The following is a 26,443-nucleotide window of genomic DNA, read 5'->3' on the forward strand; positions in this document are numbered from 1 at the left end:
TGTGATTTCCATTCCTACATGGCCAAATTTCCCACTAGCTCAACAATATCAATACTAAGCCAATATCATTCCTTCTCATTACCCACCACCCTACCAGCCAAGAACACCCAATCACCCACAAGGGTCATCCCTAAATCAGCCACAAAACCCATCTACTACACATCCTAGACCAAACACCACTCTTAATACCAATCAAAACACCAATCAGGGAAGGAATTTTCCAAAAAAGAAGCCTATAGAATTCACCCCAATTCCAATGCCATATCTTAACTTACTCCCCTATTTGCTCGATAATGCAATGACAGTTATAATCCCAACAAAGATTTCTCAACCTCCGTTTCCCAGAGGATACAACCCCAACGTGACATGTGCTTATCATGGGGGAGTTTTGAGGCATTCCATTGAGCATTGTATGACCTTGAAACATAAGGTACAAAGTCTGATTGATGCAGGCTGGCTGAGATTCGAGGAGGAAAATCGCTCGTGAGTTTTGATGTTGTCAAGCAATACTTTGTATGATGCTTGGAGCAATTTAAAGGTTGTTGTTACATGTCTCCAATGACTCATTAGGACTTTCAGGTTTATGCCATTACTATAAACAACAGTCACAATGCTAATAATATGGATAAATTTGATGTCCTTGTCTCTCATTCTCTCACAATTACATCTTTGCTTATTTAACTTTCACTGGAATGTGAATTTAAACCGTTGGTTTGTTTGCTCAAGTGATCTGTGCTTTTGAGTTGATCTCTAAGTCTGTTCAATCAGAAATTGCTCGTTCTCCATGTTTGGTGAGGGTGCCATAGATGATGAGTAAAGTAAAAAAGTTAAAAAAAACGTTTGATTGACTATGCTCCAAATTAAAAATAAGAAGTACAGACATTCATGTGACCTTATTTTATCATTCTTAAAAGTTTTCTTTTTGAGGGAAAAGTGAGTTATCAAGAATAGGAGTCATTTGACTTAATCTGTCAATTGAAAATATTTTAATTATTTCTCGTCCTTGAAAATTCATTTTTGAGAACCTACACAGTTTCTTTTATTGCTACAAAGTCATGATAAAAGACAACAATAGATACCTCATAGCCCTACACTAGGGCAATGAGAGGCACCATGCATGAGCCTCAGGCGAACCTAGGGCCATATTAGAAGTTCTCACTTGGTAGGTCGAAAACCTGAAAGGGGGGCCTAGGCAAAAATTAGGGTTAATGAAAAATAAAAAAGGAAAAAACAATCATGAGCGTGTTTATCAGAGGGTTGGTCCCGAAATCCAAACTACAAAGGGATCTAAGTCATGATTTGAAATGATACATGGCTGTGTTTCAACATCCCAAACACTAATTTATCCCTTGCTACCCCCTCCGAGCCAAAGCATATTTGTTTTCTAAAAACAACACAAAAAAACAACAAAAACAAAATAGAAATCCCAAGAAGGAATCACCACTAAACTGGCGGGAATAGCAATGCAAACTACACATGCATGAAGTTGGGCAACAATGAAAAGAAAAAGAAAATAAAATCTGCCAAAGGCGAGTGAAGAAAAAGAGTGACAAAAGATCTCCAAATTTTACAAGGAAGGCACAAAAATGCAATAAGGATTAATGTATAATACAAAAAGAGTAGAGCCCAACCCAAAAGTTGAAATGAATACAAGTACAAGCAACTCTCTCGAGGTTCTTACTCAATATAACCCTTAAACACTCTTTGGGCCTCTCTGATCTTTTCTTTCATAGCCTTCTTACCCCTGACCACATTACAAGCCCAATAAAGCCCATGTGGATCAAGGAATGACTGATTTTACTTTTAAGTTTGGATTTTGAATGGAACTCGCAAACGCTTGTGATTGTTGATATATATATATATATATATATATATATATATATATATATATATATATATATATATATATATATATATAAACCCTGAGGTTTGCACTTCTTATTTGACTAGCAGCTCATGGAAGATGCCCAAAGACAATTGTGATAGTAGGGTACATCTGATGTTAGTCTCTCATGCAAACTCTTTGATATTCCTTTCGAATCCAAGGGTAGCTTCGTTATATAAATTCTTTCGTGATCAGCCCTTGGCATCACTCTATGACCTTAAATCAAGAAAGTTTCACTTGGTCACATACCAAAGCGTGACAATCCATTGCCATCCTTCAATGGAGCGCACGATAGATCCCAAAGCCTTATGTTTCCTTGTTGTGCAGAATAATAGAATGTTTCAAACAAAAGAGAAAGGGATAAGCCCTAAGATCAATATTTTGGTTGATTGATTAAATGTCAAACGACTTCATTGTCGTCACTCTAAAATTGTCAAGTGACTAAATCAAACAAAACATACACTCTAAGGGAGTCCCCGAAGAGATTTGCAAAAAGATAGGATGAGGTCTCATGAGTTATCACGTCTTTCAAAATCACAAAAATAGGAAGGAATGTCATGAGAATTACATAATTTTCACGATTCAAAACCTTTTAGATTTTACTGCATTTCAAGATGAAGGTTGCATGCATCTACATCCTAAAAATCATGTTAGGTTATAAGTGCGTAGATTTCTCTTTATATACACAATTCCCAAATCTAATGACCTATCTTTTGAGTTTAGGATGAGAGGCCCTCTCAAAGATTCAACCTCTTGCTTTCTCATAAGGTTAAGCCCTTTGGTACTAGTACCTATTGGCTTGTTTTGTAGGACTCAATGTCTTTTCCTTTATCTTTCATAGGACTCAAAGTCCTCTCTTTTATCTTTCACAAGACTCAAAGTCCTCGCCTTTATCTTTCATAGGACTCAAAGTCCTCGCTTTTATCTTTCATAAGGTACAAAGCCCTCACTTTTATCTTTCACAGAACTCAAAGTCCTCGCTTTTATCTTTCCCAGGACTCAAAGTCCTTGCTTTTATCTTTCACAGGACTCAAAGTCCTCGCCTTTATCTTTCACAAGACTCAAAGTCCTCACTTTTATCTTTTACAGGACTAAAAGTCCTTGCCTTTATCTTTCGTAGGACTCAAAGTCCTTGCTTTTATTGTTCACAGGACTCAAAGTCCTCGCTTTTATCTTTCATAGGACTCAAAGTCCTCGCTTTTATCTTTCATTGGACTCAAAGTCCTCGTCTTTATCTTTCACGGGTCTCAAAGTCCTCGCCTTTATCTTTCATAGGACTCAAAGTCCTCGCGTTTATCTTTCATAGGACTCAAAGTCCTTGCTTTTATCTTTCATAGGACTCAAAGTCCTCGCCTTTATCTTTCATGGGACTCCAAGTCCTTTGTCTTTATGCTTTCATAGGACTCAAAGTCCTCTGTCATTTACATTTCAAAGACTTCAATATCTTCAGTCATTTATGCTTTCAAAGACTACAATGTCTTCATTTACATTTCAAAGACTTCAATGTCTTCAGTCTTTTACACTTTATAAGACTTCAACGTCTTCTGTCCTTTATAGGACTCAATGTCCTTGTCTTTGTGCTTCTTAGGACTCAATGTCCTCTATTTCTATGCTTTAAAAATAATAATAATAATATATAATATAAAAAGAAATAAAAAAAGAACTTCAAATGTCTTCCACTCTACAGGACTTCAATGTCCTTCGTTTTATGTTTCATAAAACTTTAATGTCTTCATGTTTTTTCAGATTCACTTCCTTGGTTTTTGCCAGTTGCCCGGTCGAATAGCAAGATCGCTTGAACAAAATTAGTGTCCTTATCTTTACTTTCCCTTTATTTCCAATAAAAGGTAAGTAAAGAGGGGCAATTGTCATACCCTAATTTCGTCCGGGGACTATCATTAGTTGATCTTTAGATCCTTGCTAGTCAACTTACGATGTTGAATGCCAGTTACAGTGTAAAGCAAGGAACCATTCAACATTTCGATCAGGAATACAAAAAATACCAAAAAAGAGGGGCAAAAGGGTCTTTCTGAGTTTCCTGGACCCTAGCTCGCCTTGGCTAGCCTCTGGCTCTCCTAGACCCCCAAATTATTTCAGGGTGAAGGAACCAACTCACCTGAGCGAGCTAGTTACTTCAGGAGTAAGCATCAACTCGCCTGGGCGAGCTGTCATTGCCCCAAGTGCCCATTTTCCTATAAATAGGCATGCTAGGGAGGCTGAGGGGAGGTTCCAAGGGTAAGAAGTTGAAAAATTGAGAGAAGAGAGAAAGAAGAAGAAGAAAGAAGAGGAAATGAAGCCGAGTCGCTATTGAATCACGATCGTGATCATTTCCTACATCGTTTTCTTGTTCTGTGTTCTTCGTGCGACCGCCGGTTAGTTTTTATTTTTGAGGATAGAATGTGATCTATGTACCCTTAGGATTCCCCCTTGTTATTTTTTGCACATCCATCTTCTCCATCTATTATCGGCAATCTCATTTTCTTTTGTAAAGTTCAATCTTAACTTATCACTAGTGTTGTAAAGTTGTTTTAAAGAGATTGAAAGTTAATAAACAAAACCAAGATAAAACCAACTCATAACTAATTTCTTTTTATCAAATATCACTTGAGATTATTTCAAGGTCCAACGCCTTAATGATTCTCTCCACTTTTCAAATCTAAAAGATCGTTTCAAGGTCAAACAACACCTTAACGATTCTCTCCACTTTTCAAAATTTAAAACATTGTTTCAAGGTCCAACACCTTAAACGAATTTTTGTTCGCAATTAAAATGAATCTTTCAAAAACATAAAAAATCAATTTAACGCACAAACATTCAGACTTAAAGAACTACGTAGGTATGAATTCCTCATCACACCTGAGGATACGTAGGAGCAAGGGCAACACCTTTGTCGACCCCAAAAAAATAAAAAATATAAAAGGGAAAATAAATAACATTGAAGTCATGATTTTGCATACTCGATTAAAGGCTATCGTCCCTCGTGAAAGGTGCGTGGGGTGCTAATACCTTCTCCATGCGTTAATAACTTCTAAACCCTTATTTTCAAAATTTGCAGACCTCTTTTGAGTTTTTCTAGCATTTTCCTCGAATAAACGTTTGTTGATTACGAGGTTAGTGGTTAAAATATCACTTAAGCAAATATTCCTTTGGAATATAAATTGAGAAATAATCTGATAAAACAATTAATTAAGTCAAAAATTGATTCAGATGATCCTCTGAGTTAAACTCCTAGGAAAGAGATTATTTCAAGAAACATCGAGGGAAATAAGACTTTATTAAGTCGCTTGAAAACAAATAAGTGATCATAACCCAACTTTTGTGATTTGACATCCCATGAAAAAGGTTCATATGGGTAAGAACAAGTCACTTATGTGTGAGAAAGTGCTAGACATTGCATTAGTGAGAGGTTAAGCTTTATAGTTAAACTTTATATGGTTGTGAGAAAGCTTAACAATATATATAAATTGTAATGATTCTCGTATCCTTTATGGGTGGTGTATGATTTATAGCATACACTTGATGAAATCACCTATATGAGTGCCAAGTGAGATCGCTTGTATGATATTGTGACGAAATCTCTAGATTACTCATGAATATCGAGCGCGCACATGGCCTATTAGCGCACAACAATGAAAACGACACTACTACAAAAATGTTTTTAACATCGTTGAACCTATGACGGTTTTCGCAAAATTGATGTTAAAAAATACATTGGCATTTTTGAAATTAAGTCTAACTTTTTTAAGATGGTTGTTGCAAAGATCCATTTATGGATTAAAGCAAGCTTCTAGAAGCTGGAATCTTCATTTTGACAAGACCATAATAAGATAGTTTGGATTCATCAAGAATGAAGATGAGCATTGTGTTTACAACAAGGTTAGTGGAAGTGAAATCATTTTTCTGATTTTGTATTTGGATGACATACTATTCATCGAAAATGACATCCTGACGCTGAAACATGTTAAGACATGGTTATGGAGTTGTCACTTGATGAAAGATTTAGGAGAAGAATCCCATGTGCTAGGAATAAGGATCTATAAAGATAGATCATTGAGACTGGTTAGCCTTAGCCAAAGTGCATATATTGACAAAATGCGTAAGCGCTTTAGTGTGAAAAGGAACACATGAGTGGGATTCTATATGCTTCAACAATAGGATCTATAATGTATGCCATGATATGTACTCGATCAAATGTCTCATGTGCTTATGACGAGAATATACCAATCTAATCTTGGTGAAGGTCACCAGACCGCTATCATGAATATTCTAAAGTACTTGTGAAGGACTAAGGATTCACTCTGGACATATAGAGGGGAGGAAGAGCTATTTTAAGGTTTTGAATTCGCTCTATGCACCCTTAGGGGTCCTCCTTGTTTGCCTTGCACATCTTCATCTCATTCTTCTACCCTCAGTAATCTCATTTCTTCTATAAAATCGAATTTCGACCGATTGTTTGTGCCATAATCTCACTTTATCCTTGTAAAATAAAGTTTCAACCAGATTGTTTACCTCACCAGTCGTCTTTTATTGAGATTGAAGGTAAATAAATGAATCCATGATGAAATCAACATGTAATCAAGCTTTCTATCCACGAAAGTCGCTTGAGTTCATTCAAGGTCCAATGCCTTAACGGTCTCTTTTATTTTTATTGGTTAAAATGAACCTTTCTAAAGTTTAAAATCAACTCTACGCATAACATTCTTGCTTTTTAATGAACTACATAGGTCTGAGTTCTACATCGCGCTTGGGGATACGTAAGAGCAAGGGCAACGCTCTTGTTGACCCCAAAACATAAAAACATTAAAAAGGGAAAATAAATAAATATTAAAGTCATGATTTTGCACACTCGATTAAAGACTGTTGTCCCTTGTGATGAACGCGTGGGGTGCTAATACCATGCATGTAAACAACTGCCGAACCCTTATTTTCAAAATTCGCAGACCCCCATTTTGTTTTTTCTAACATTTTTCTCAAATAAACGTTGGTGGCGACTCCCACACGTTTTCCCTTTTGGAAGACTATTAGTCGTCTTTTACGACTAACTTTTGTATAGAAAAGTTTCCAAAAATGTATATATTTCTCCAAATTTATGGTTCTTTTTGCTAGGATTGTAAATATTTCTTATTTAGTTTTTATTTGTGCTCAGTATAAGCCTTCCATTTGAATTTAATGTAAATTTCACTTCAATTTCAGGTAAAAAGGAGAAAATTTTGAAGGTTCAAAAGCTGTTGTCTCGCTAAGCTTGGACCATTCGCTTAGCGAGACTCAACCGCTAAGCGACGCATCATCCGCTTAGCGAGTGAGAAGAATATTGAAGAGAACATGCCTTATCATCACGCGCTCAGTGCGTAACCAGCTCGCTCAGCGAGAAGATTTTCTCTTCCGGGCTTAGCGTGAGAATGGCGCTAAGCAATAATTCACTTACCCGCGCTAAGTGCGAAAGTGGCGCTAAGTGTGCCTTCACGGACAAAAAGCCCTTTTTAAGCCTGAATTGCAGAGAATGCAAAGAAGTCTGAATAGACTACGAATTGTGTGCAGAGAACAGAGGAAAAGCTGAGCAAGGAAGCAAAGGCCCCAACTTTTAGCTAGATTTTAGGTTTAGGAGTGATTTCTAGGTTCTTAAAGGTGGAGGAGACATCTTCACTGCTTTGTAATCTGGTATTTTCTCTTAAACCCTTCTCCTATCTGTGAAAGGTGCTTACATGTAACGGAGGGCTAAATTCCTTTGTTGGGAAATTCTGCTGAGTACTTGATGTAAATATTATTATTATTATCTATTTGAAGTTATTTTCATGTGTTCAATGTTTCTATCTGCACTTATTGTCTGCATTCTTGTGGTCTAATCACTCATTGGTGTGTGCTGTTAGGAGTTTTAGCATTGGAAAATGTATTGCATCCTTAGAACTGTATAGAGTAGGGCTAGGTTATCGAACTGTCGGACACGGAGTGCGGTAATTTAGTTTTTATTATGTTGTAATCATAATGCTATTTAAATTTGGCTAAGTTCAATAAGAGACATTTGAGAACGAAGTTTAATTTAAATTAGTCCAAATTCATGAGACATCGGTGCTTGGTATTTGAGATCTCGGCATAGAACACCGAAATAATTTTAAATAGAGAAAAACCTTAATTGCATCAAGTATCTCAGCAGAAGAACCCAAAGCATTTACATATCTGTTTTCACACCCAATTGTTTATTGTTTTTTATTAGAATAGAAACCATTTCTATTTTTAATGCATAATACTTAATTTTTCATACAAATGCCTATTTACTGAATGATGCTTTACCAAGTAAAACAAGTTCCCTGAGTTTGATACTCGGTTCACACCGTTTTAATTATTTACTTGACGACCCGGTGCACTTGCCGGTTAGATTTCACATCCACAAAAACAAGTAGCACCAGGATGCGAACAAGTATTTTGGTGCCGTTGCCGGGGAACTTCTTTTTATTTGGAAAAGTTTAGTTCAGTTCGTAGTGTTTATTCTTTATTCTTTGATTCGTTGTTTTGTTTGTTTTTGTGAATATTTGTTACTGCATAATTCATTGTTCTTTGGAATTGGTTAACTGCTGTTTCTGCTTAGTTGTGCATGCATAGAAGGTCCTCTGCAGGTAATTTGGTTCCAAGCGACTTGGAAATCAAAGCAACTTGTAGAAGGAATAGAGCAGAAAGGCATAGAAAATTTTTGTAGGACATTGAGGCAGCAACAATTCTTGAAGAACCTATATCTTCTTAGTCATCTTCAAGTTTTCCACAAAACAGGGAATCTCATACAACACTATTTGAAGCTAATATCATGGCTGACAGACAACCAAGAAGAGTGACTCTTGAAGATTACTCTAGCTCAAGTGTGCCGCAGTTCTTTACAAGCATTGTGCGGCCAGAGGTTCAAGCATAGAATATAACCTATCCACACTCTCTAATTCAGTTGATTCAACACAATTTATTCCACGATCTGACCAATGAAGACCCGTATGCACGTTTAGCTACTTGCATTAAGATTTGCAATACTGTCAGAATAGCTCGTGTGCTTGAGGATGTTGTCAGATTGAGCTTGTTTTCATTTTCATTCTCTGGAGAGGCAAAAAGATGGCTTCATTCGTTTAAAGGCAGCAGTCTGAAGACTTAGGATGAAGTGGTTGAAAAGTTTTTGAAGAAGTACTTCCCAGAGTCCAAGACTGTTGAAGGAAAAGCTACCATCTCTTATTTTCATCAATTTCCAGACGAGTCCTTGGGTGAGGCTTTGGACAGATTTCGTGGTTTGCTTAGGAAGACGCCTACTCACGGATTCTCAGAACCAATTTAGCTCAATATTTTCATTGACGAGTTATGGCCACAATCCAAGTAGCTTTTAGTCGCTTCTGCAGGGGGCAAAATAAAGCTTAAGGTTCCTGAAGAAGCCATGGAATCAATTGAGAATATGGTTGCTAGTGACCACGCAATCTTGCGTGATAAAGCACACATTCCTACTAAAAGAAGATGACTAGAGCTCACATCACAAGATGCATTGTTGGCACAAAATAAGTTGTTGTCAAAGCAACTTGAAGCCTTTAGAAACATTGAGTAAGTTGCCAACCCAATTACATGCTGGACAATCTTCACCTTCTTCTGTTTTGTAGGTTGCAGGTTGTGCTATATATGGTGGAGCTCACAAGTCTGGCTACTGCATTCCCACTGAAGACACAACACATGAAGTGAATTATATGGGGAACCAACCAAGAACAAACTTTAATGCAGGTTGATATTCTGGATTCCAACATGGCCAACAATATAATTAGCAACAGGGACAATAGAGAACTCACCCGGGTAATCAGTTCAACAAGGACCAGGGTGGGCCATCTAACAGGCAACAACAACAAGGGCCTAGTCTCTATGACAGAATGACAAAGCTGGAAGAGACTCTTGCTCAATTTATGAAATTTTCCATGTCTAATCATAAGAGCACAGAGTCAGCCATTAAGAATCTAGAGGTCCAGGTAGGACAATTGGCTAAGCAACTGGCAGACAGACCATCATGCAGCTTTGGAGCCAACATAGAGAAGAATCCAAAGGAGGAGTGCAAAGCTGTTATGACCCGTGAGAAAATGGAAACCATGGTGGATGAAGGAAAGGATGAGAAGAGAGTGAATGAGGATAAACAATAGCTGGTAACTGAACCAACACTTGAACCAGAGGACAACTTTTGTGAGCATGAGGAGGTTGAGGATGAGGATGATGATGATGACCAGATTAGAGAGACACCAATAATTTTGAGTGAAAAAGAAATAAATGAGGAGGAAATGAAAGAAAAAGATACTGAAAAAAATGAAAAAATTGAAAAAGAAAAAGAGAATGAGAGAAAAGAATAGAAGAAAAAGAGTAAGAGTGAGCTGGCTAGAGAGAAGAAGAAGAAAGAAGCAACTCCTTCTGAAGGGAAGGAGGTACCATACCCCTTGATACCTTCAAAGAAGGATAAAGAGTGTCAATTGGCTAGATTTCTTGACATCTTCAAGAAATTAAAAATTACCATGCCCTTTGGAGAAGCTCTACAGCAGATGCCGCTCTACTCTAAATTTCTGAAGGATATGTTAACTCGAAAGAATTGGTACATTTATAGTGACACCATTTTTGTGGAAGGATGCTGCAGTGCCATGATTCAACGAATCCTTCCACCCAAGCATAAGGATTCAGGAAGTGTCACCATTCCTTGTTCTATTGGTGCAGTCTCAGTGGGCAAAGCTCTTATAGATTTAGGAGCTAGTATAAATCTGATGCCGCTCTCCATGTGCCGAAAACTTGGGGAGCTGGACATAATGCCTACAAGGATGAACTTACAGTTAGCAGATCACTCCATCACCAGACCTTATAGAGTGATTGAAGGTGTTCTGGTTAGGGTCAAACACTTTACTTTCCCTGCAAATTTTGTCGTCATGGACATTGAAGAAGATGCATATATTCCCTTAATTTTAGGACGTCCATTCATGTCTACTACAAGTTGTGCAGTAGACATGGGAAAGAAAAAGTTAGAAATGGGTATTCAAGACCAAAAGATCAACATCGACTTGTTTGATGAAGAAAAACAATTGCTGAACCAGAATGTCTGCTTAAAGGTGAAGGAGTATGAAAAAAAGGTTCTAATGGAGGGAACCAAGTTTGATCCGGATCCATGAAAGAACTATGCATCAAGCTAATGACGTTAAATGAGCACTTACTGGAAGGCAACCCAGCCCTTTTTAATTCTATTTTTCTTGCATTTAGCTAAGTTTGATTGCTTGTGATTGCATGAATTCAACATGTATAGTATTGAAAAAGGGATTAATAAGCTTTTGTGAAGTTGTGGACAGAAAAATAACTTAGAAAATTTTTCAGCAGTCCACTCGCTTAGCGCCACCCTCGTGATAAGCAAATCATCCTTCATGAGCTAAGCGAGTTGTTGCTCCGCTAAGCGCCTTGACCCTTGATCATTGGCTGTAATGGTCCCGCTAAGCGCTACTCTTCGCGCTAAGCCCAAATACTTCTTTCGATGTTAATTCTTTTGAATTGGGCAAAGCACACGGACTCGCTAAGTGCAAATACTTCTCTGGACTTTAATTCTTTCGAATTGTTCTAAGCGAGTCGCCCGTGCTAAGCGAGACCCACTACTACATTTAAGGAGCATGTTATTCGATAAGCGCGGTGATGTGCCATTATTTTCTCCTATTTCTTAACCCTTTTTGCACCATTTTAAGTACTGACTAGTCTTAACTGTCAAATTAATTAGGCAATTTTATTATTTGGGCCCATTAAACTAATTTGATGTTTTTAATCGAATTTTAGGAATTAATGAAGCATTGGGCTTGAATCCAGAATTGGGCTTGGACTTGAAGAGGACGAACTATTTTATTCTACAAAATTTTATCTTATCTAGATATTATTTAGATTTGATCTCATCTAGATATTATTTCATCTAGATCTTATCTTATCTTATCTAGATTTGATTTTATTTTATTTATGGGCTTGGATTTAAAATAGATTTGTAACCTTTGGGGCTGGAAAAACTATATAACAGCACCAATGTTCTAGTTTAGGCTCTCTCTTCTCTATCTCTCTCCTGTTTTCGTTTTTTAGTTTTAGGCTTTTGTTAGACACTTTATCGTTTTGCAATTCCAGTTTTGACCTTTTGTTTTAGCAATAAAATTTCGTTCTTCAATCTATAATTTCGTTCTCTATTGATTAATGGAAGGCTAAGTCTCCAGCGTTGCTTTCTCTTGAGGATCAAGCTCAGTTCTCTTTGAGGTTCTATTATTACTGTTAAATTCTATTCAGTTTTTCCTCTTCACTAATTACTCTGAATTTGTTGCTATTAATTCATGCATGCTTAGTGCTTAATTAATTGTCTCTGTGCTTAATTACGTTCATGCTTAATGATCGTTTATGATTAATTGGTGTAGGTGTTGCTTAATCACATAATGAATGCCTTATGTTAAATTTCGCTTAGTAATTTAATCTAGGGTTGGATTAAGTGGTTGAACTGATAAAGGATAAACTCTCGTAACCTAGGATAAGAGACTTGCTTGTGAATCAAGGGGAAGCAACTTGTTTTAATTCTGATATTTTCTAATTCAATTTTACTCGCTTTTTAATTTACAAAAAAAAAAAAACAATCCCCCCCCCCAATTCGATACTATTTTCCTTCTATCTGTTATGAACGTTTGGTTGATCATTGCTCGTTGGGAGACGACCTAGGATCACTTCCTAGTTACTGCATTTTAATGTTTATTTGATTCGGGTATGGCCTCGATCAAATTTGGCGCCGTTGCCAGGGAGCAATGTCCAAAGGTTCATAATAGTTGGTGTCGTGTTAGTGTTTAATTCTTTCGTGTTATGTTAGTATTGTGTTAGTGTTGTTTAGTACCTTGTTATTTTGTTTAGTGTGTGTTCTGTTTTAGTTTTTCTATTCAGCGCTTCCCCTGTTTCAGTTTTGGTGTTTTCTGTGAATAGTGTTTTGCGACAGATTTAGCAACCACTTTTGCTTTCGGCAAAACAGCGTAGTAGTGGAAATCATGAAGCGACGGATTTTAGCGACTACCCTTGTTGAATTATTTGGGATTTTTTGTTTTAGTAGCTAGAGTTGTTATTTTCGGATGAACTTTTTTGTGGCAAATTTTTTTAATCCATATTTTGTGGGAAAAATAGCTAGAGCCTTTAGTTTGGTCAGATTTGAAAGTTCCAAAAAAGTAGCAAATTTTATTTTTGTCAAAACTTCAAACGGCCATAACTTTTGCTCCGGTTATCAGAATCGCAATTATTATATATGTATTTGGGATAGAAAAAAAATTTCCTACGTCGTGGCAAGTAGGCCGATTGAGGTCTCCTTCTTCCAAAAATTGCGATTCTGTCAAAAGTATTTTATTTTCCAAGTATTATTCTCTTATTTTTCTTAACTTATCATTTTTAGCTTCTATAGTTAGACTTTGAATTTTCATTTGAAATTTTTTGTGCTATCTTCTCATCATTTTATAAGGTTGCTCACAAAATTTAAAGTCATTTGGATATCATTTAATGGTAGCTGTAGTTCAAACCTACACTGTTACTTGCATAAGAACGCAACTAGTCGTGCATGCTGAATATAGTGTATGACTAGAGGCAATCCATCTGACTTAGAACCCTTTGATCCTGAGATGGATAGGACATTTCATAGATTAGTTAGACATCATTTAGTACCTTTTGAGCATCCTGAGCATTCTGTTATTGGTGATTTTGAGCATTATAGTTTTGAACATTCTGATTTTGAACATTCTGAGAACATGGCACAACCTCCACCCCGTGAGAGGACTCTAAGGGAAATGGCTGCACTTGATTTCACCTACGAAAGCTTGTGCATCCAATACCCTGATGAGGATGTCCCATATGTTCTTAAAACTGGACTGATCCATTTGCTTCCAAAGTTTCATGGCTTTCCAGGTGAAGACCCGCACAGACATCTAAAAGAATTCCATATTGTCTGCTCCACCATGAAACCCCCAAATGTTCAGGAGGATCACATATTTCTGAAGGCCTTTCCTCATTCTTTAGAGGGAGTGGCGAAGGATTGGCTTTATTACCTTGCTCCACGGTCCATCATGAGCTAGGATGACCTCAAGAGAGTATTCTTAGAAAAACTTTTCCCTGCTTCCAGGACCACAACCATCAGAAAGGATATTTCAGGCATTAGACAACTCAGTGGAGAGAGCTTATATGAATACTGGGAGAGACTTAAGAAACTATGTGCCAGTTGCCCTCACCACCAGATTTCTGAGCAGCTTCTCCTCCAATATTTTTATGAAGGACTTAATAACATGGAGAGAAGTATGATAGATGCTGCCAGTGGTGGAGCCCTTGGAGACATGACCCCTGCTGAAGCCAAAAATTTAATTGAGAAGATGGCTTCAAACTCCTTGCAATTTAGTGCTAGAAGTGATGCTATTGTCATTAGAGGAGTGCATGAAGTAGCCACGAATTCATCTTCATCAGTCAAGACTAAGAAGCTTGAAGGTAAACTAGATGCCTTGGTTAACCTGGTAACCCAACTGGCCATGAATCAAAAATCTGCACCTGTCGCCAGACTCTGTGGTTTATGCTTCTCCGCCGACCACCACACAGACCTTTGCCCTTCTGTGCAACAATCTGAAGCAATTGAACAGCCTGAAGATTATGCTGCAAACATCTACAACAGACCTCCTCGACCTCAGCAGCAAAATCAGCCACAACAAAACAATTATGACCTCTCCAGCAACAGGTACAATCCCGGGTGGAGGAATCATCCCAACCTTAGATGGTCGAATCCTTCACAACAACAGCCACAACAACAACCTTATTTTCAGAATGCTGCTGGCCCAAGCAGACCATACGTTCCTCCACCAATCCAATAGCAACAACAACAACAGCCCCAAAAACAGCAAACAGTTGAGGCTCCTTTGCAACCTTCCCTTGAAGAACTTGTGAGGCAAATGACTATGCAAAACATGCAGTTTCAACAAGAGACCAGAGCCTCCATTCAGAGCTTAACTAATCAGATGGGACAATTGGCTACACAGTAAAATCAACAACGGTCCCAGAATTCTGACAGATTACCTTCTCAATCTGTCCAGAATCCCAAAAATGTGAGTGCCATTACATTGAGGTCGGGAAAGCAGTGTCAAGGACCTCAACCAGCAACATCTTCATCCGCAAATGAACCTGCCCAACTTCACTCTACTCCAGAAAAATATTGTGACAAAAATTTAAGGAGTAAGTTACCTAACAATTTCTATGCAGGTGAACCTTCCACTAGTAATTCTGATTTACAGAAGCAGCATATCCCTTTTCCATTCCCTCTAAGAGCAATTACCAACAAAAAATGGAAGAGGCAGAGAAGGAGATCTTGGAAACATTTAGAAAAGTAGAGGTAAACATACCTCTGCTGGATGCAATAAAACAAATTCCAAGATATGCTAAATTCTTGAAGGAGTTGTGCACTAATAAGCGAAAGCTTAAATGAAGTGAAAGAATTAGTATGGGCAGAAATGTCTCCGCATTGATTGGTAAATCTGTTCCCCAAATCCCTGAAAAATGTAAAGATCTAGGTACATTCAGCATACCTTGTATTATAAGGAACAATAAGTTTGACAATGCCATTCTAGATTTAGGAGCTTCTGTTAGTGTGATGCCTCTGTCTATTTTTAATTCTCTATCTCTTGGTCCCTTGCAGTCAACTGATGTGGTAATTCATTTAGCTAATAGAAGTGTTGCCTATCCTGCTGGTTTCATAGAGGATGTCTTAGTTAGAGTTGGTGAACTGATTTTCCTTGTTGATTTTTATATTTTGAATATGGAGGAGGGATTTTCTAAAGGATCAGTTCCTATCATTCTAGGCAGACCTTTTATGAAAACTGCTAGAACTAAGATAGATGTATATGCAGGCACACTATCTATGGAGTTTGGTGATATAACTGTTCATTTTAATATTCTTGATGCTATGAAACACCCATCTAAAGATCTTTCTGTATTTCGTGTTGATATAATTTACCATATTGTTGATGAATACATGACTGATCTTCATTCTAATCTACTTGCATGTCACTCTTCATGCATTGAATCTGAATTTGTACTTGATCATATGTTTGATGCTGAGAGTGAATCTAAATTTGATATTGATTACGTGTCAGGTGATGTTTAGGAAGTACACATACCTCTGACTTTCTTTATGAGGTACAGGTTGAGAAACCATCTCCTTCTACCATTATCCAACCGCCCACACCAGAATTGAAGCCTCTGCCATCAAATTTAAAATATGCTTACTTGGATGATAGCAAAAGTTTTCCAGTAATTATATCTGCCTCCCTTGTTGATGAGCAAGAGCAGAAGCTGTTGTCAGTCCTCAAGAAGCATAAGAAGGCTATAGGCTGGACCCTGGCGGACATTCCTGGTATTAGCCCATCCACATGTATGCATCGAATAAATTTAGAAGATGGAGCTAAACTAGTAAGACAGCCACAGAGAAGACTCAACCCGATGATTCTTGATGTAGTGAGGAAGGAGGTAACCAAGCTTTTGCAAGCTGGAATCATTTATCCTATCTCCGATAGCCAATGGGTGAGTCCCGTCCAGGTAGTCCCAAAGAAAACTGGCCTCATCGTGATAAAAAATGAGAAGGAAGAGTTGATTCCTACTCGGGTGCATAACAGTTGGAGAGTCTGCATCGACTATAGGAGGCTGAACTAGGTTACCAAAAAGGACCATTTTCCCCTGCCATTCATTGACCAGATGCTTGAACGCCTGGCAAGTAAATCTCACTACTGTTTCCTTGATTGTTTTTCTGGTTATATGCAAATCACTATTGCTCCTGAGGATCAGGAAAAGACCACATTCACCTGCCCCTTCGGCACTTTTGCCTATAGGAAGATGCCTTTCGGCCTTTGCAATGTCCCTGGTACCTTCCAGCGGTGCATGATTAGTATTTTTAGTGATTTTTTAGAAAATTGCATAGAGGTGTTTATGGATGATTTCACTGTATGAGGATCCTCTTTTGATAATTGTTTGGATAGTCTGGAAAAGGTTTTGAATAGATGCACTAAAACTAACCTTGTTCTAAATTTTGAAAAATGTCATTTTATGGTTGAGCAAGGTATAGTTTTAGGCCACATTATTTCCAATAAGGGCATTGAAGTAGATCCTGCAAAAATTTCTGTTATTTCACAATTGCCTTACCCTTCTTGCGTGCGAGAGGTGCGATCTTTTCTTGGTCATGCCGGATTCTACAGGCGCTTTATAAGAGATTTTAGCAAAGTAGCCCTTCCACTATCCAACTTGTTGCAAAAGGAGGTAGAGTTTGACTTTAATGATAAATGCAAAGAGGATTTTGATTGCCTCAAAAGAGCACTGACTACCACCCCCATCATCCAGGCACCCGACTGGACAGTCCCTTTTGAGCTTATGTGTGATGCATCCAATTATGCATTGGGGGCTGTCCTTGCTCAGAAAATTGATAAATTGCCTAGGGTGATATTATGCTTCTAGGACTTTAGATGCTACCCAAGCGAATTATACTACTACTGAGAAAGAGCTACTAGCCATAGTTTTTGCTCTTAAAAAATTCCATTCTTATTTGCTTGGTACTCGCATTATTGTTTATACTGACCATGTAGCTTTAAAGTACTTGTTGAAAAAGGCTGATTCAAAGCCTAGGTTGATCCGATGGATGCTCTAGCTCCAAGAATTTGACTTGGAGATCTGTGATAGGAGCGGAGCACAAAATTTAGTTACTGATCATTTGAGTCGGATTGAACATGTGTCTAATGAGGACTCACCCATTCGGGATGATTTCTCGGATGATCATTTATATATATTGTATAGTATTTCTGATTCTCTTTCTACTCTCTGGTTTGCTAACATTGTCAATTATTTAGTTGCTTCTGTTTTTCATCCCTTAGCATCTAAGGCTCAAAAAGATAAAATTAAAAGTGATGCTAAGCATTTTATTTGGGATGACCCTTACTTGTGGAAATTGTGCAGTGATCAGGTCATTAGACGATGCATTCCAGATCATGAGACTGACTCAGTCTTGCAATTTTGTCATTCTTCCACACCGGGAGGTCATCTGGGTATTCAAAGGACAGCTCGCAAAGTGCTTCACTGTGACTTTTATTGGCCCACCATCTTTAAAGATGCGTGGAAGATTTGTAGCACTTGTGAGCAGTGTCAGAGAGCAGGAAGTGCACTAACATGGCGACAACAAATGCCTCAGCAACCTATGTTATTCTGTGAGGTGTTTGATGTCTGGGGTATAGATTTCATGGGCCCTTTTCCTATATCTTTTGGTTATGTTTACATTCTCCTTGTAGTTGATTATGTTTCAAAATGGGTGGAAGCCAAGCCCACTAGAACTAATGATGCTAAGGTTGTTGTAGATTTTGTCAGACCTAATCTGTTTTACAGGTTTGGAGTACCTAAAGCAATCGTTAGTGATCAAGGAACCCATTTTTGCAACAAATCAATGCATGCCTTGCTTAAAAAGTATGGCATTGTACACAGGGTATCCACACCATACCACCCCCAAACCAATGGACAGGCAGAAATCTCTAACATGGAGATCAAGAGAATTTTAGAGAAGATTGTGCAGCCAAGCAGGAAAGATTGGAGTACCAGGCTTGATGATGCTCTTTGGGCACATAGAACTGCCTACAAAGCACCCATAGGAATGTCTCCTTATCGGGTTGTCTTTGGAAAGGCATGTCATCTTCCAATGGAGATTGAGCACAAAGCATACTGGGTAGTGAAGACCTGCAACTTCTCTATGGATCAAGCTGGTGAGGAAAGAAAGTTGCAACTGAGTTAGTTAGATGAGATCCGCCTAGAAGCCTACGAGAATGCAAAGTTCTACAAAGAAAAGACCAAGAAGTTCCATGATAGCATGATAATTAAGAAGGACTTCATGGTTGGGCAAAAAGTGTTATTGTATAATTCCAAGCTTGGACTCATGAGTGGTAAGTTGAGGTCTAAGTGGATTGGTCCTTTTGTTGTTACTAATGTTTTTCCTTATGGTACAATTAAGATCAAAAGCGACTCCACAAACAAGAGCTTCAAGGTCAATGGACACCGACTTAAGCCATTCCTCACAAACCCTTCTTTGGTGGACGTAGTGGTGGAAGAGACTTCCTTACTCCACCCTACTCTTCCTCCACCATGACTTAGGGAGTTTTTCTTTCCTATCTCCTTCTTTACTTTTATTACATTTGTCCGATTCTATTTGATGATCTAATTGCTTTTAATCTTTTAATTGTGCTACATTGAGGACAATGTGTTGTTTAAGTATGGGGGGGAGTTCTTTGGTTTTGGTTTTGCTAGTTTTGTTAGTTTTGTTGGGTTTCTAGTTTCATATTTTAGGTCAATTCTATTTGCATGTACAACTTTGCATATTTTTCTTTGAATTATAGGATATGTTCAGGAAATGGGTAATTGTTCTGAAAATAAAAGTCTCTTGACATTTTGTGATTTGAAATCCTTGTTTTTCCTCTACATGTCATGATAGTTTTGAAAGCTCAATTTGAAAGTGATAAGTTTACCTTTGTGAGAATTTGAGCCATCCATCATCATAATCTTTTGGTGTGTTTTGCCCCATTGATTGCTTGCACAATAGCCTTGGCTTGATTCTTGTTGATGCTTCCTAATTCACATGCATATTTGGAAATGATTTTGGCAATTTTGTTCTTATAAGCTTCTAGCCAAATGGACTTACCTTGAATTAATTCCTTTGATAGCCCCTTTGAGCCTATGTTCCCCTTTCTTTGTTTTGAAGCTCATTACAAGCCTTAAGTGAAAAACCATGATAACACCTTACCCTTAAGGAATTTTGGAGCTTTGGAATTGTTTTGGGAATAAGTGTGTGTGTGGGGGGGGGGGGGGGGTATGTTTCATTGGAAGATATGATTTTTGGCCATACTTAATGTTTTATTTTGGCCATGCTTGATGTATATATATATTGCCTAGTTCTTGCTTTAATCTTCAAATTCGTACTGTCTAAAAAAATGAAAAAAAATTCAATTGCTGCAAATTCGTACTGTTCAAAAAAAAAAGAGAAGAAGAAAAGAAATGAAGTTGAATAAATGAGGTCTTGTTATGAGGACTTGATTTGGGAGCCTTGGTTGATTTTGTTGATATTAGAGGGTTTGAGTTTACTACTTGTGCTTAATTTTCACTTATTCCCCATTGCTCCTCTATTCCTTTGGGATTTAGCTACTTATTCCATATTTTTTTCCCTACCTTGTCCTTGGCCCCATTACAACCTTTAAAGACCTTTTGATCCTCATGTGCATGTGTTTGTCAAGTTGTTTGTCAATTTTAGAATTTTGCCAAGTCTATGTGGTGTTTGTTTTCATGGGTGCTTCAAAAGTAAACAGTAGCCTAGACACTTGAGAGATAGAGTGTATATCTTGTGAGGCATTATCACTTTTCATTCTTGAGCTGATTAACTATTTTGCCATGATTGGGTTGCTTGGATGATTTCCACGAATGTCTTGACTCTTTAGATCTCTTCATGTTAGATGTTACCCATTCCTTTCATTCCTTGATGTTCATTGAGAAATATGTAAATGTTTTTGTTTGTCTCTCTTTGATATCCTTGGATTTTGTTCTTTGTTTCATTTTGCCCAAGAGTGCAAAAGGCTAAGTATGGGGGGTTTTTGATGTGTCATTATTTTCTCCTATTTCTTAACCCTTTTTGCACCATTTTAAGTACTGATTAGTCTTAACTATCAAATTAATTAGGAAATTTTATTATTTGGGCCCATTCAGCTAATTTGATGTTTTTAATCTAATTTCAGGAATTAATGAAGCATTAGGCTTGGACTTGAAGAGGACATACTATTTTATTCTACAAAATTTTATCTTATCTAGACTTTATGTTATCTAGATATTATTTAGATTTGATCTCATCTAGATATTATTTCATCTAGATCTTATCTTATCTTATCTTATTTAGATTTGATTTTATTTTATTTATGGGCTTGGATTTAAAACAGATTTGTAACCTTTGGGGCTGGAAAAACTATATAACAACACCAACATTCTAGTTTAGGCTTTCTCTTCTCTCTCTCTCTCTCCTATTTTCGTTTTTTTAGTTTTAGGCTTTTCTTACACACTTTTTCGTTTTGCAATTCCAGTTTTGACTTTTCGTTTTAGCAATAAAATTCCGTTCTTCAATCTATGATTTCGTTCTCTATTTATTAATGGAAGGCTAAGTCTCCAGCGTTGCTTTCTCTTGAGGATCAAGCACAGTTCTATTTGAGGTTCTATTATTACTGTTAAATTCTGTTCAGTTTTTCCTCTTCACTAATTACTCTGAATTTGTTGCTATTAATTCATGCATGCTTAGTGCTTGATTAATTGTCTCTGCGCTTAATTACGTTCATGCTTAATGATCGTTTATGATTAATTGGTGTATGTGCTGCTTAATCACATAATGAATGCCTTATGTTAAATTTCGCTTAGTAATTTAATTTAAGGTTGGATTAAGTGGTTGAATTGATAAAGGATAAACTCTCGTAACCTAGGATAAGAGACTTGCTTGTGAATCAAGGGGAAGCAACGTGTTTTAATTCTAATATTTTCTAATTCAATTTTACTTGCTGTTTAATTTACAAAAAAAAACCCATCCCCAATTCATTACTATTTTCCTACTATCTGTTGTTGGACCTTGTGGCCTCCATAATCTTAAGAGGGATAGGCTTTGAATGCAGAAGAAGCAGTAGCAATCAATTTAATAATGTTCTTTAAACATGCAAGGCAAAATTGATTGCAATAACATAAATGATATAAGGGAAGAGAGTATGCAAACATAGTTTTATACTGGTTCGACCACTTCCCGTGCCTACATCCAGTACTCATGTAACCCACTTGAGATTTCCACTATCTTTGTAAAATCCTTTACAAAGTCTAAACCACATAGGGACAACCCATCCCTTGTGTTCAGATGCTTTACAACAAGAGACTCATAGCCTCTTAGCCAATCTCATTGAATAAGAAGAATGGAAGAAGAATTGTTTCTTCAAGAGAAGAATATTACGATGAAGATCCATGGATGAACTCTTAATGTAATTGCAAGTGTTTGCCCAAGAGTTGTTGAGAGAGAATTTAGCAATGGAGTTCTCTTGGAATCTCTCTCATTTTCTTTTGAGAGGATAAGACATTTTGCACCAGCAAAACTCTCTGCCAATTTGTCCCAAGTCACACATATATATAGGCCTTTGATGGCCATTCAAAATCCTAATGATAAGATGTGACTGTTGGCAATACTCCTTGAAAATCCTCTTTGGTAATCGATTACAACATTGGTGTAATCGATTACACAGTTGTTTTTCTTGAACAGTTGTGACTCTTCATTTAGAATTTGAATTCCCAACGTTCAGAGTCTCTGGTAATCGATTACATATGATGTGTAATCGATTACACACTTTCAAGCCCTTGGTAATCGATTACACTTGGATGGTAATCAATTACATGTGCCTTGGATGACTTGAAACCTTTTGTATTGAGGCAAGACTTGGTCTTTAGTGAATCTCGAAACAAGGTTTTGTTTGTTGAAGCAATCTTGAATTATTCTTGAAGCAAATGCTTATCATTTGAAGCGACCTTGCTTGATTCTTCTTTGGCATCATCAAAATCATCATACATTCACATTCTGCCCCTTTTTGATGATGACAAACATGTGATTTCTTCTCGACACCATCAAAGCTTGCATGATTTACATTCTCCCCCTTTCTTAAGCAAATTCTTCTTGACATCATCAAAATCTTCATGATTTACATCTGTTATGAATGTTTGGTTGATCATTGCTCATTGGGAGATGACCTAGGATCACTTCCTAGTTACTGCATTTTAATGTTTATTTGATTTGGGTACGGCCTCGATCTCGCGGCCATTTCCCGCTAAGCGAGAGTTACAGGCCAATCAGAGCTGCAGAACTCGCTAAGCACGACTCTTCGCGCTAAGCCCAAAGTCTTCTTTGGAAAATTTGAAATTTTGCATTGGGCTAAGTGAATTGACCCGCTAAGTGCGTGAGTGTGGAAATTCAAACGTCATGTATGCTCGCTTAGCGAGTTGACGCACTAAGTGAGACATTCGAAACTACCAAAAATAAGGCATAACTGCCTTTGGTAGTTACATTACATTTGCACTTTTAAATTTGCATTTTGGCATTTCGTGAGCAGTTTGCTGCACTGTGCATTCATCCTCTGCCTGCTCTCCTTGCTTCCTTCTTACATCCAATCTCAGCAACCTAAGTAAGTAAATTTACTCTACTTTGTTTTACTTTAAGAGTTTTGAACCTTAGGATAGCTAACTACTGTGCCTGTTAAAGCTTTGATTTTTTATTGATTTTAGGCTAGTTGAAAGTCAAAATAGTGTTAGGAACCATGTTTTTGTACAATGTGCATGATTTTGTTAGGATTTGATGGCCTAATAGAGGCCTCAGTTGAGGGGCTGAAAAAGGCCCAATTTTTCTAGAAATCGCGGTGAATACACTGAGCCTGCCTTGCTGTGCTAAGTGAGTTCATCACTTTTTGTTGAATATCTGAATTTCTAGATGAAATCGCTAAGCCGACCCTGTCCCGCTATGCGAGTTCATCTTTTGTAATGAATGTATGAATGTTTATGAACTCGCTGAGCGCGACTGTGCGCTATGCGAGTACTGTGTTTCAGACACTTAGAAATTTTTTTGTTGCTTTCGTGTTCATGGCTAAACGAGCCTGTTCGCTAAGCCACTCAGCCCTACTGGTTGAATAAGCCTGGGCTAAGCGAGCCCATCTTGCTAAGCCCAAGGCACTTGTGGTTTTCTCTATGTTTTGTCTTGCACTAAGCATGCCTTGTCGCGCTAAGCGCAATTTATTCTTAGTTTTTGTAATTGTTGGAATTGGGCTTAGCGAGCCTTCTTGTTAAGCCATTTAGGTCCAGTAGTGTTGTCGCATTAAGCGCAATTTGGTTTTTGTTGTGGAATTGGGCTTAGCGAGCCAGCTCGCTAAGCAAATTATTCATGAAAATTCTGATCTGTGTTAACTCGCTAAGCGCGTGGTCATCACGCTAAGCGCATGAGTAATTTTTCATAAGGCACGCTAAGTGCATCTTTCACGCTAAGCGCCTAGTCTGAATTTCAATTTTATTTTTCTGCTTTTCATTTCAAATAAAACCTATTTTAACTTGGTTTCAGTGTTTCTTTTGTGCATATGGCTTTTAGGAAAAGGAAAGCCACAACTTCCAGGCCCCAGCCTCACTATGACACTCATTGATTCACTTTTGAGGACGTCTGGAACCGCTAAGCTGACAACGTTCTTGGCCGGAACATCCTTCCAGAAAGGAACGTGAAGCTCTTTGTTACAAAATTTGATGAATTTCGGACAGAGCTGGTGAAAAGGAACTAGCATAGGACATTGACAATTTTTTATGGAGGGGAGCATCGATGTGGCTCTTGTGAAGGAGTTTTATGCTAATTTGTATGACCCGGAGGATAAATCTCCATAACAGGTTAGGGTCAAAGGGCATCTGATTAAGTTTGATGCGGATTCCCTCAACACCTTCTTGGAGACTCCATTTGTCTTAGAGCTAGGGGAGACACTTCCAACATACTCCAGATTTTGCAGATTTAGACCAGATCCTCAGGATTTGGCGGCCCAACTTTGTGTCCCTGGTAGGGTATTTGTTCTTAATGCTGAGGGCCTGCCATGGAAGCTGTTGAGGAAGGACCTTACCACCTTGGCGTAGACTTGGAGTGTTTTTTCCTATTTCAACCTTGCTCTTACCTTACACACTTCTGATTTGAACTTGGATAGGGCAAAGTTGGTTTACGGACGAGTTATGAAGATGGATATGAATGTTGGAGCCCTCATTTTTTTTCAGATTTCTCTTATGGCTCAGTCGAACTCCTCGAGGCTTGGATTCTAGCCCATATCACTGCTTTGTGCATGGCCCAAGTCAAACTCCTCGAGACTTATGAGTCTGTCAGCCCAGCCATTAACTTGGCTTACGTAAAGAAGAACTGTTGGAACTTGGATGACCCCACAGTAAACTTTCCAGGGACCCACAAGACCAGGGCTTGAGGATTTGAGGGTCTGTCTTCTACTGCTCCCCAGCCACCTGCTACACCGGCTCCCATTCCTCCAATCCCAGCTACTTTTGGTCCCTCCGCTCAAAGCACAGACCTCATGATGGCGATGCTGCTGAGCATTCACTAGGGTCAGATCCCGGTGATGCATAGTTTGGTTCAACATCAGCCAATTATTAGCATGGAAGACTTTTCTTTGTAGGTGGCTTGGCCAGGAGTCTAGCCTTCCTCTCATGGAGGAGGTGGAGCCTCTGCAGCTCAGGAGCCTCAGCCACACCCGAAGACCTCCCATGCTGCTCAGGAGGATGATGAGACCACTCCCCCAGAGTCATTTGTACCAGAGCTGATCCAGAGGTCGACCTAGTGATTGTGGAGGCCAACCCACAGGCATCACCAGTATCCACACTAGTGTTGGAGCTTAACACCCTGTAGAGATCACCAGCAGGCACGCCTGTGCTGCATTTGACAGATGATGAGGCTCTGGATCAGGATCCATAGGACCAGGACCAGTGATCGGATTTTTACTTTCCTGTCTTTTGAACACTTTTATTATTATTCTATTTTTAGTACATTTTTAATTTGGTTTATATTTATGTTTCAGTTTATAGTTTTTATTTTAGTTTTTGGATTGCATGGTAGCTTGTTTAAAGCTATTTTGAATAGTACATTTTATTTGATACAGTGGTTGATGTTTGATTTTGAAAAATTCAGTGTTTGTTGGTTTGAATTGATCAATTGCATGATTTGAGCGAATTGGAATGTGTAAATCATATGTTTTGAATAAGCGTGTAGTAATTAGAAGAGAAAAGACATGGATTAGGATCATGAATGAAAATGTTAGTTAGTTTAACAGTTTGATTGTGAAGGTACTCATTAACCACAACCCGGTGAGAGTGTGATCTTTAATTGTGAGAGAACGACTAGCATTAAGAAATGTTTTTGCATGAATCTCTAATTATGGAATGAATGCATGAGTTTGAAGATGATGAAGGCCATGTTTTGATTGAATTAGCCACTTAGCCAAAAATCTTACCTTGTGAATGAATGTTATATCCTTTGCACCCATGTTTGAGATGAAAAATCTGATTGTTTGATTGAACCTTAAGCCTATGGATTATGTCTCCACCTAATTTTTCTTAGGTTGTAGGAGAGCATTATGGTTCAAAACAAATTTGCCCCTAAATTTGGGGGAGTTTATTGGGTGATAGCTTCTAATGGTAAGAAATAGCAGCACACACAACAAAAATAAGCAGCAAGTAAAGAGCTGTTATTTTTATGTGTTAAAAAAAATGTAAGTATTAAAAATAAAAATGTGTGTGTTGTTACCTAAAGCAAAATTGAAGCTAAGTGCTTTAAGGCAAGTAATTGAAGTTGGAAATAAAAAGAAAAGAGTTTATCTAAGGATGAATGCTCTCCTAGAACTTAAGCTTTTGCATCCTAGAAAAACCATGATTTATTTGCAGCCCAGCCTCATTACAAGCCTAGTAAAG

The 26,443-nt window shown here is 37.9% G+C and overlaps 1 protein-coding gene and 1 non-coding gene across 2 annotated transcripts; one reads left to right on the forward strand and one right to left on the reverse strand.

Annotated features, from left to right (window-relative positions):
• Positions 1 to 10,392: 10,392 nt before the first annotated feature.
• LOC114375331 lies at positions 10,393 to 24,613 on the forward strand. The gene is made up of 2 exons (XM_028333110.1): positions 10,393 to 10,995; positions 24,377 to 24,613. Exons 1-2 carry the CDS (start codon positions 10,393 to 10,395, stop codon positions 24,611 to 24,613), a joined length of 840 nt encoding a protein of 279 aa, XP_028188911.1.
• Positions 14,029 to 14,135, reverse strand: LOC114404591. The gene has a single exon (XR_003665046.1). It is a non-coding gene; the product is annotated as a small nucleolar RNA R71 (small nucleolar RNA).
• Positions 24,614 to 26,443: the final 1,830 nt, after the last annotated feature.

Source organism: Glycine soja, chromosome 2 (assembly GCF_004193775.1).
Source record: "Glycine soja cultivar W05 chromosome 2, ASM419377v2, whole genome shotgun sequence".
NCBI classification, from domain to species: Eukaryota; Viridiplantae; Streptophyta; class Magnoliopsida; order Fabales; family Fabaceae; genus Glycine; species Glycine soja.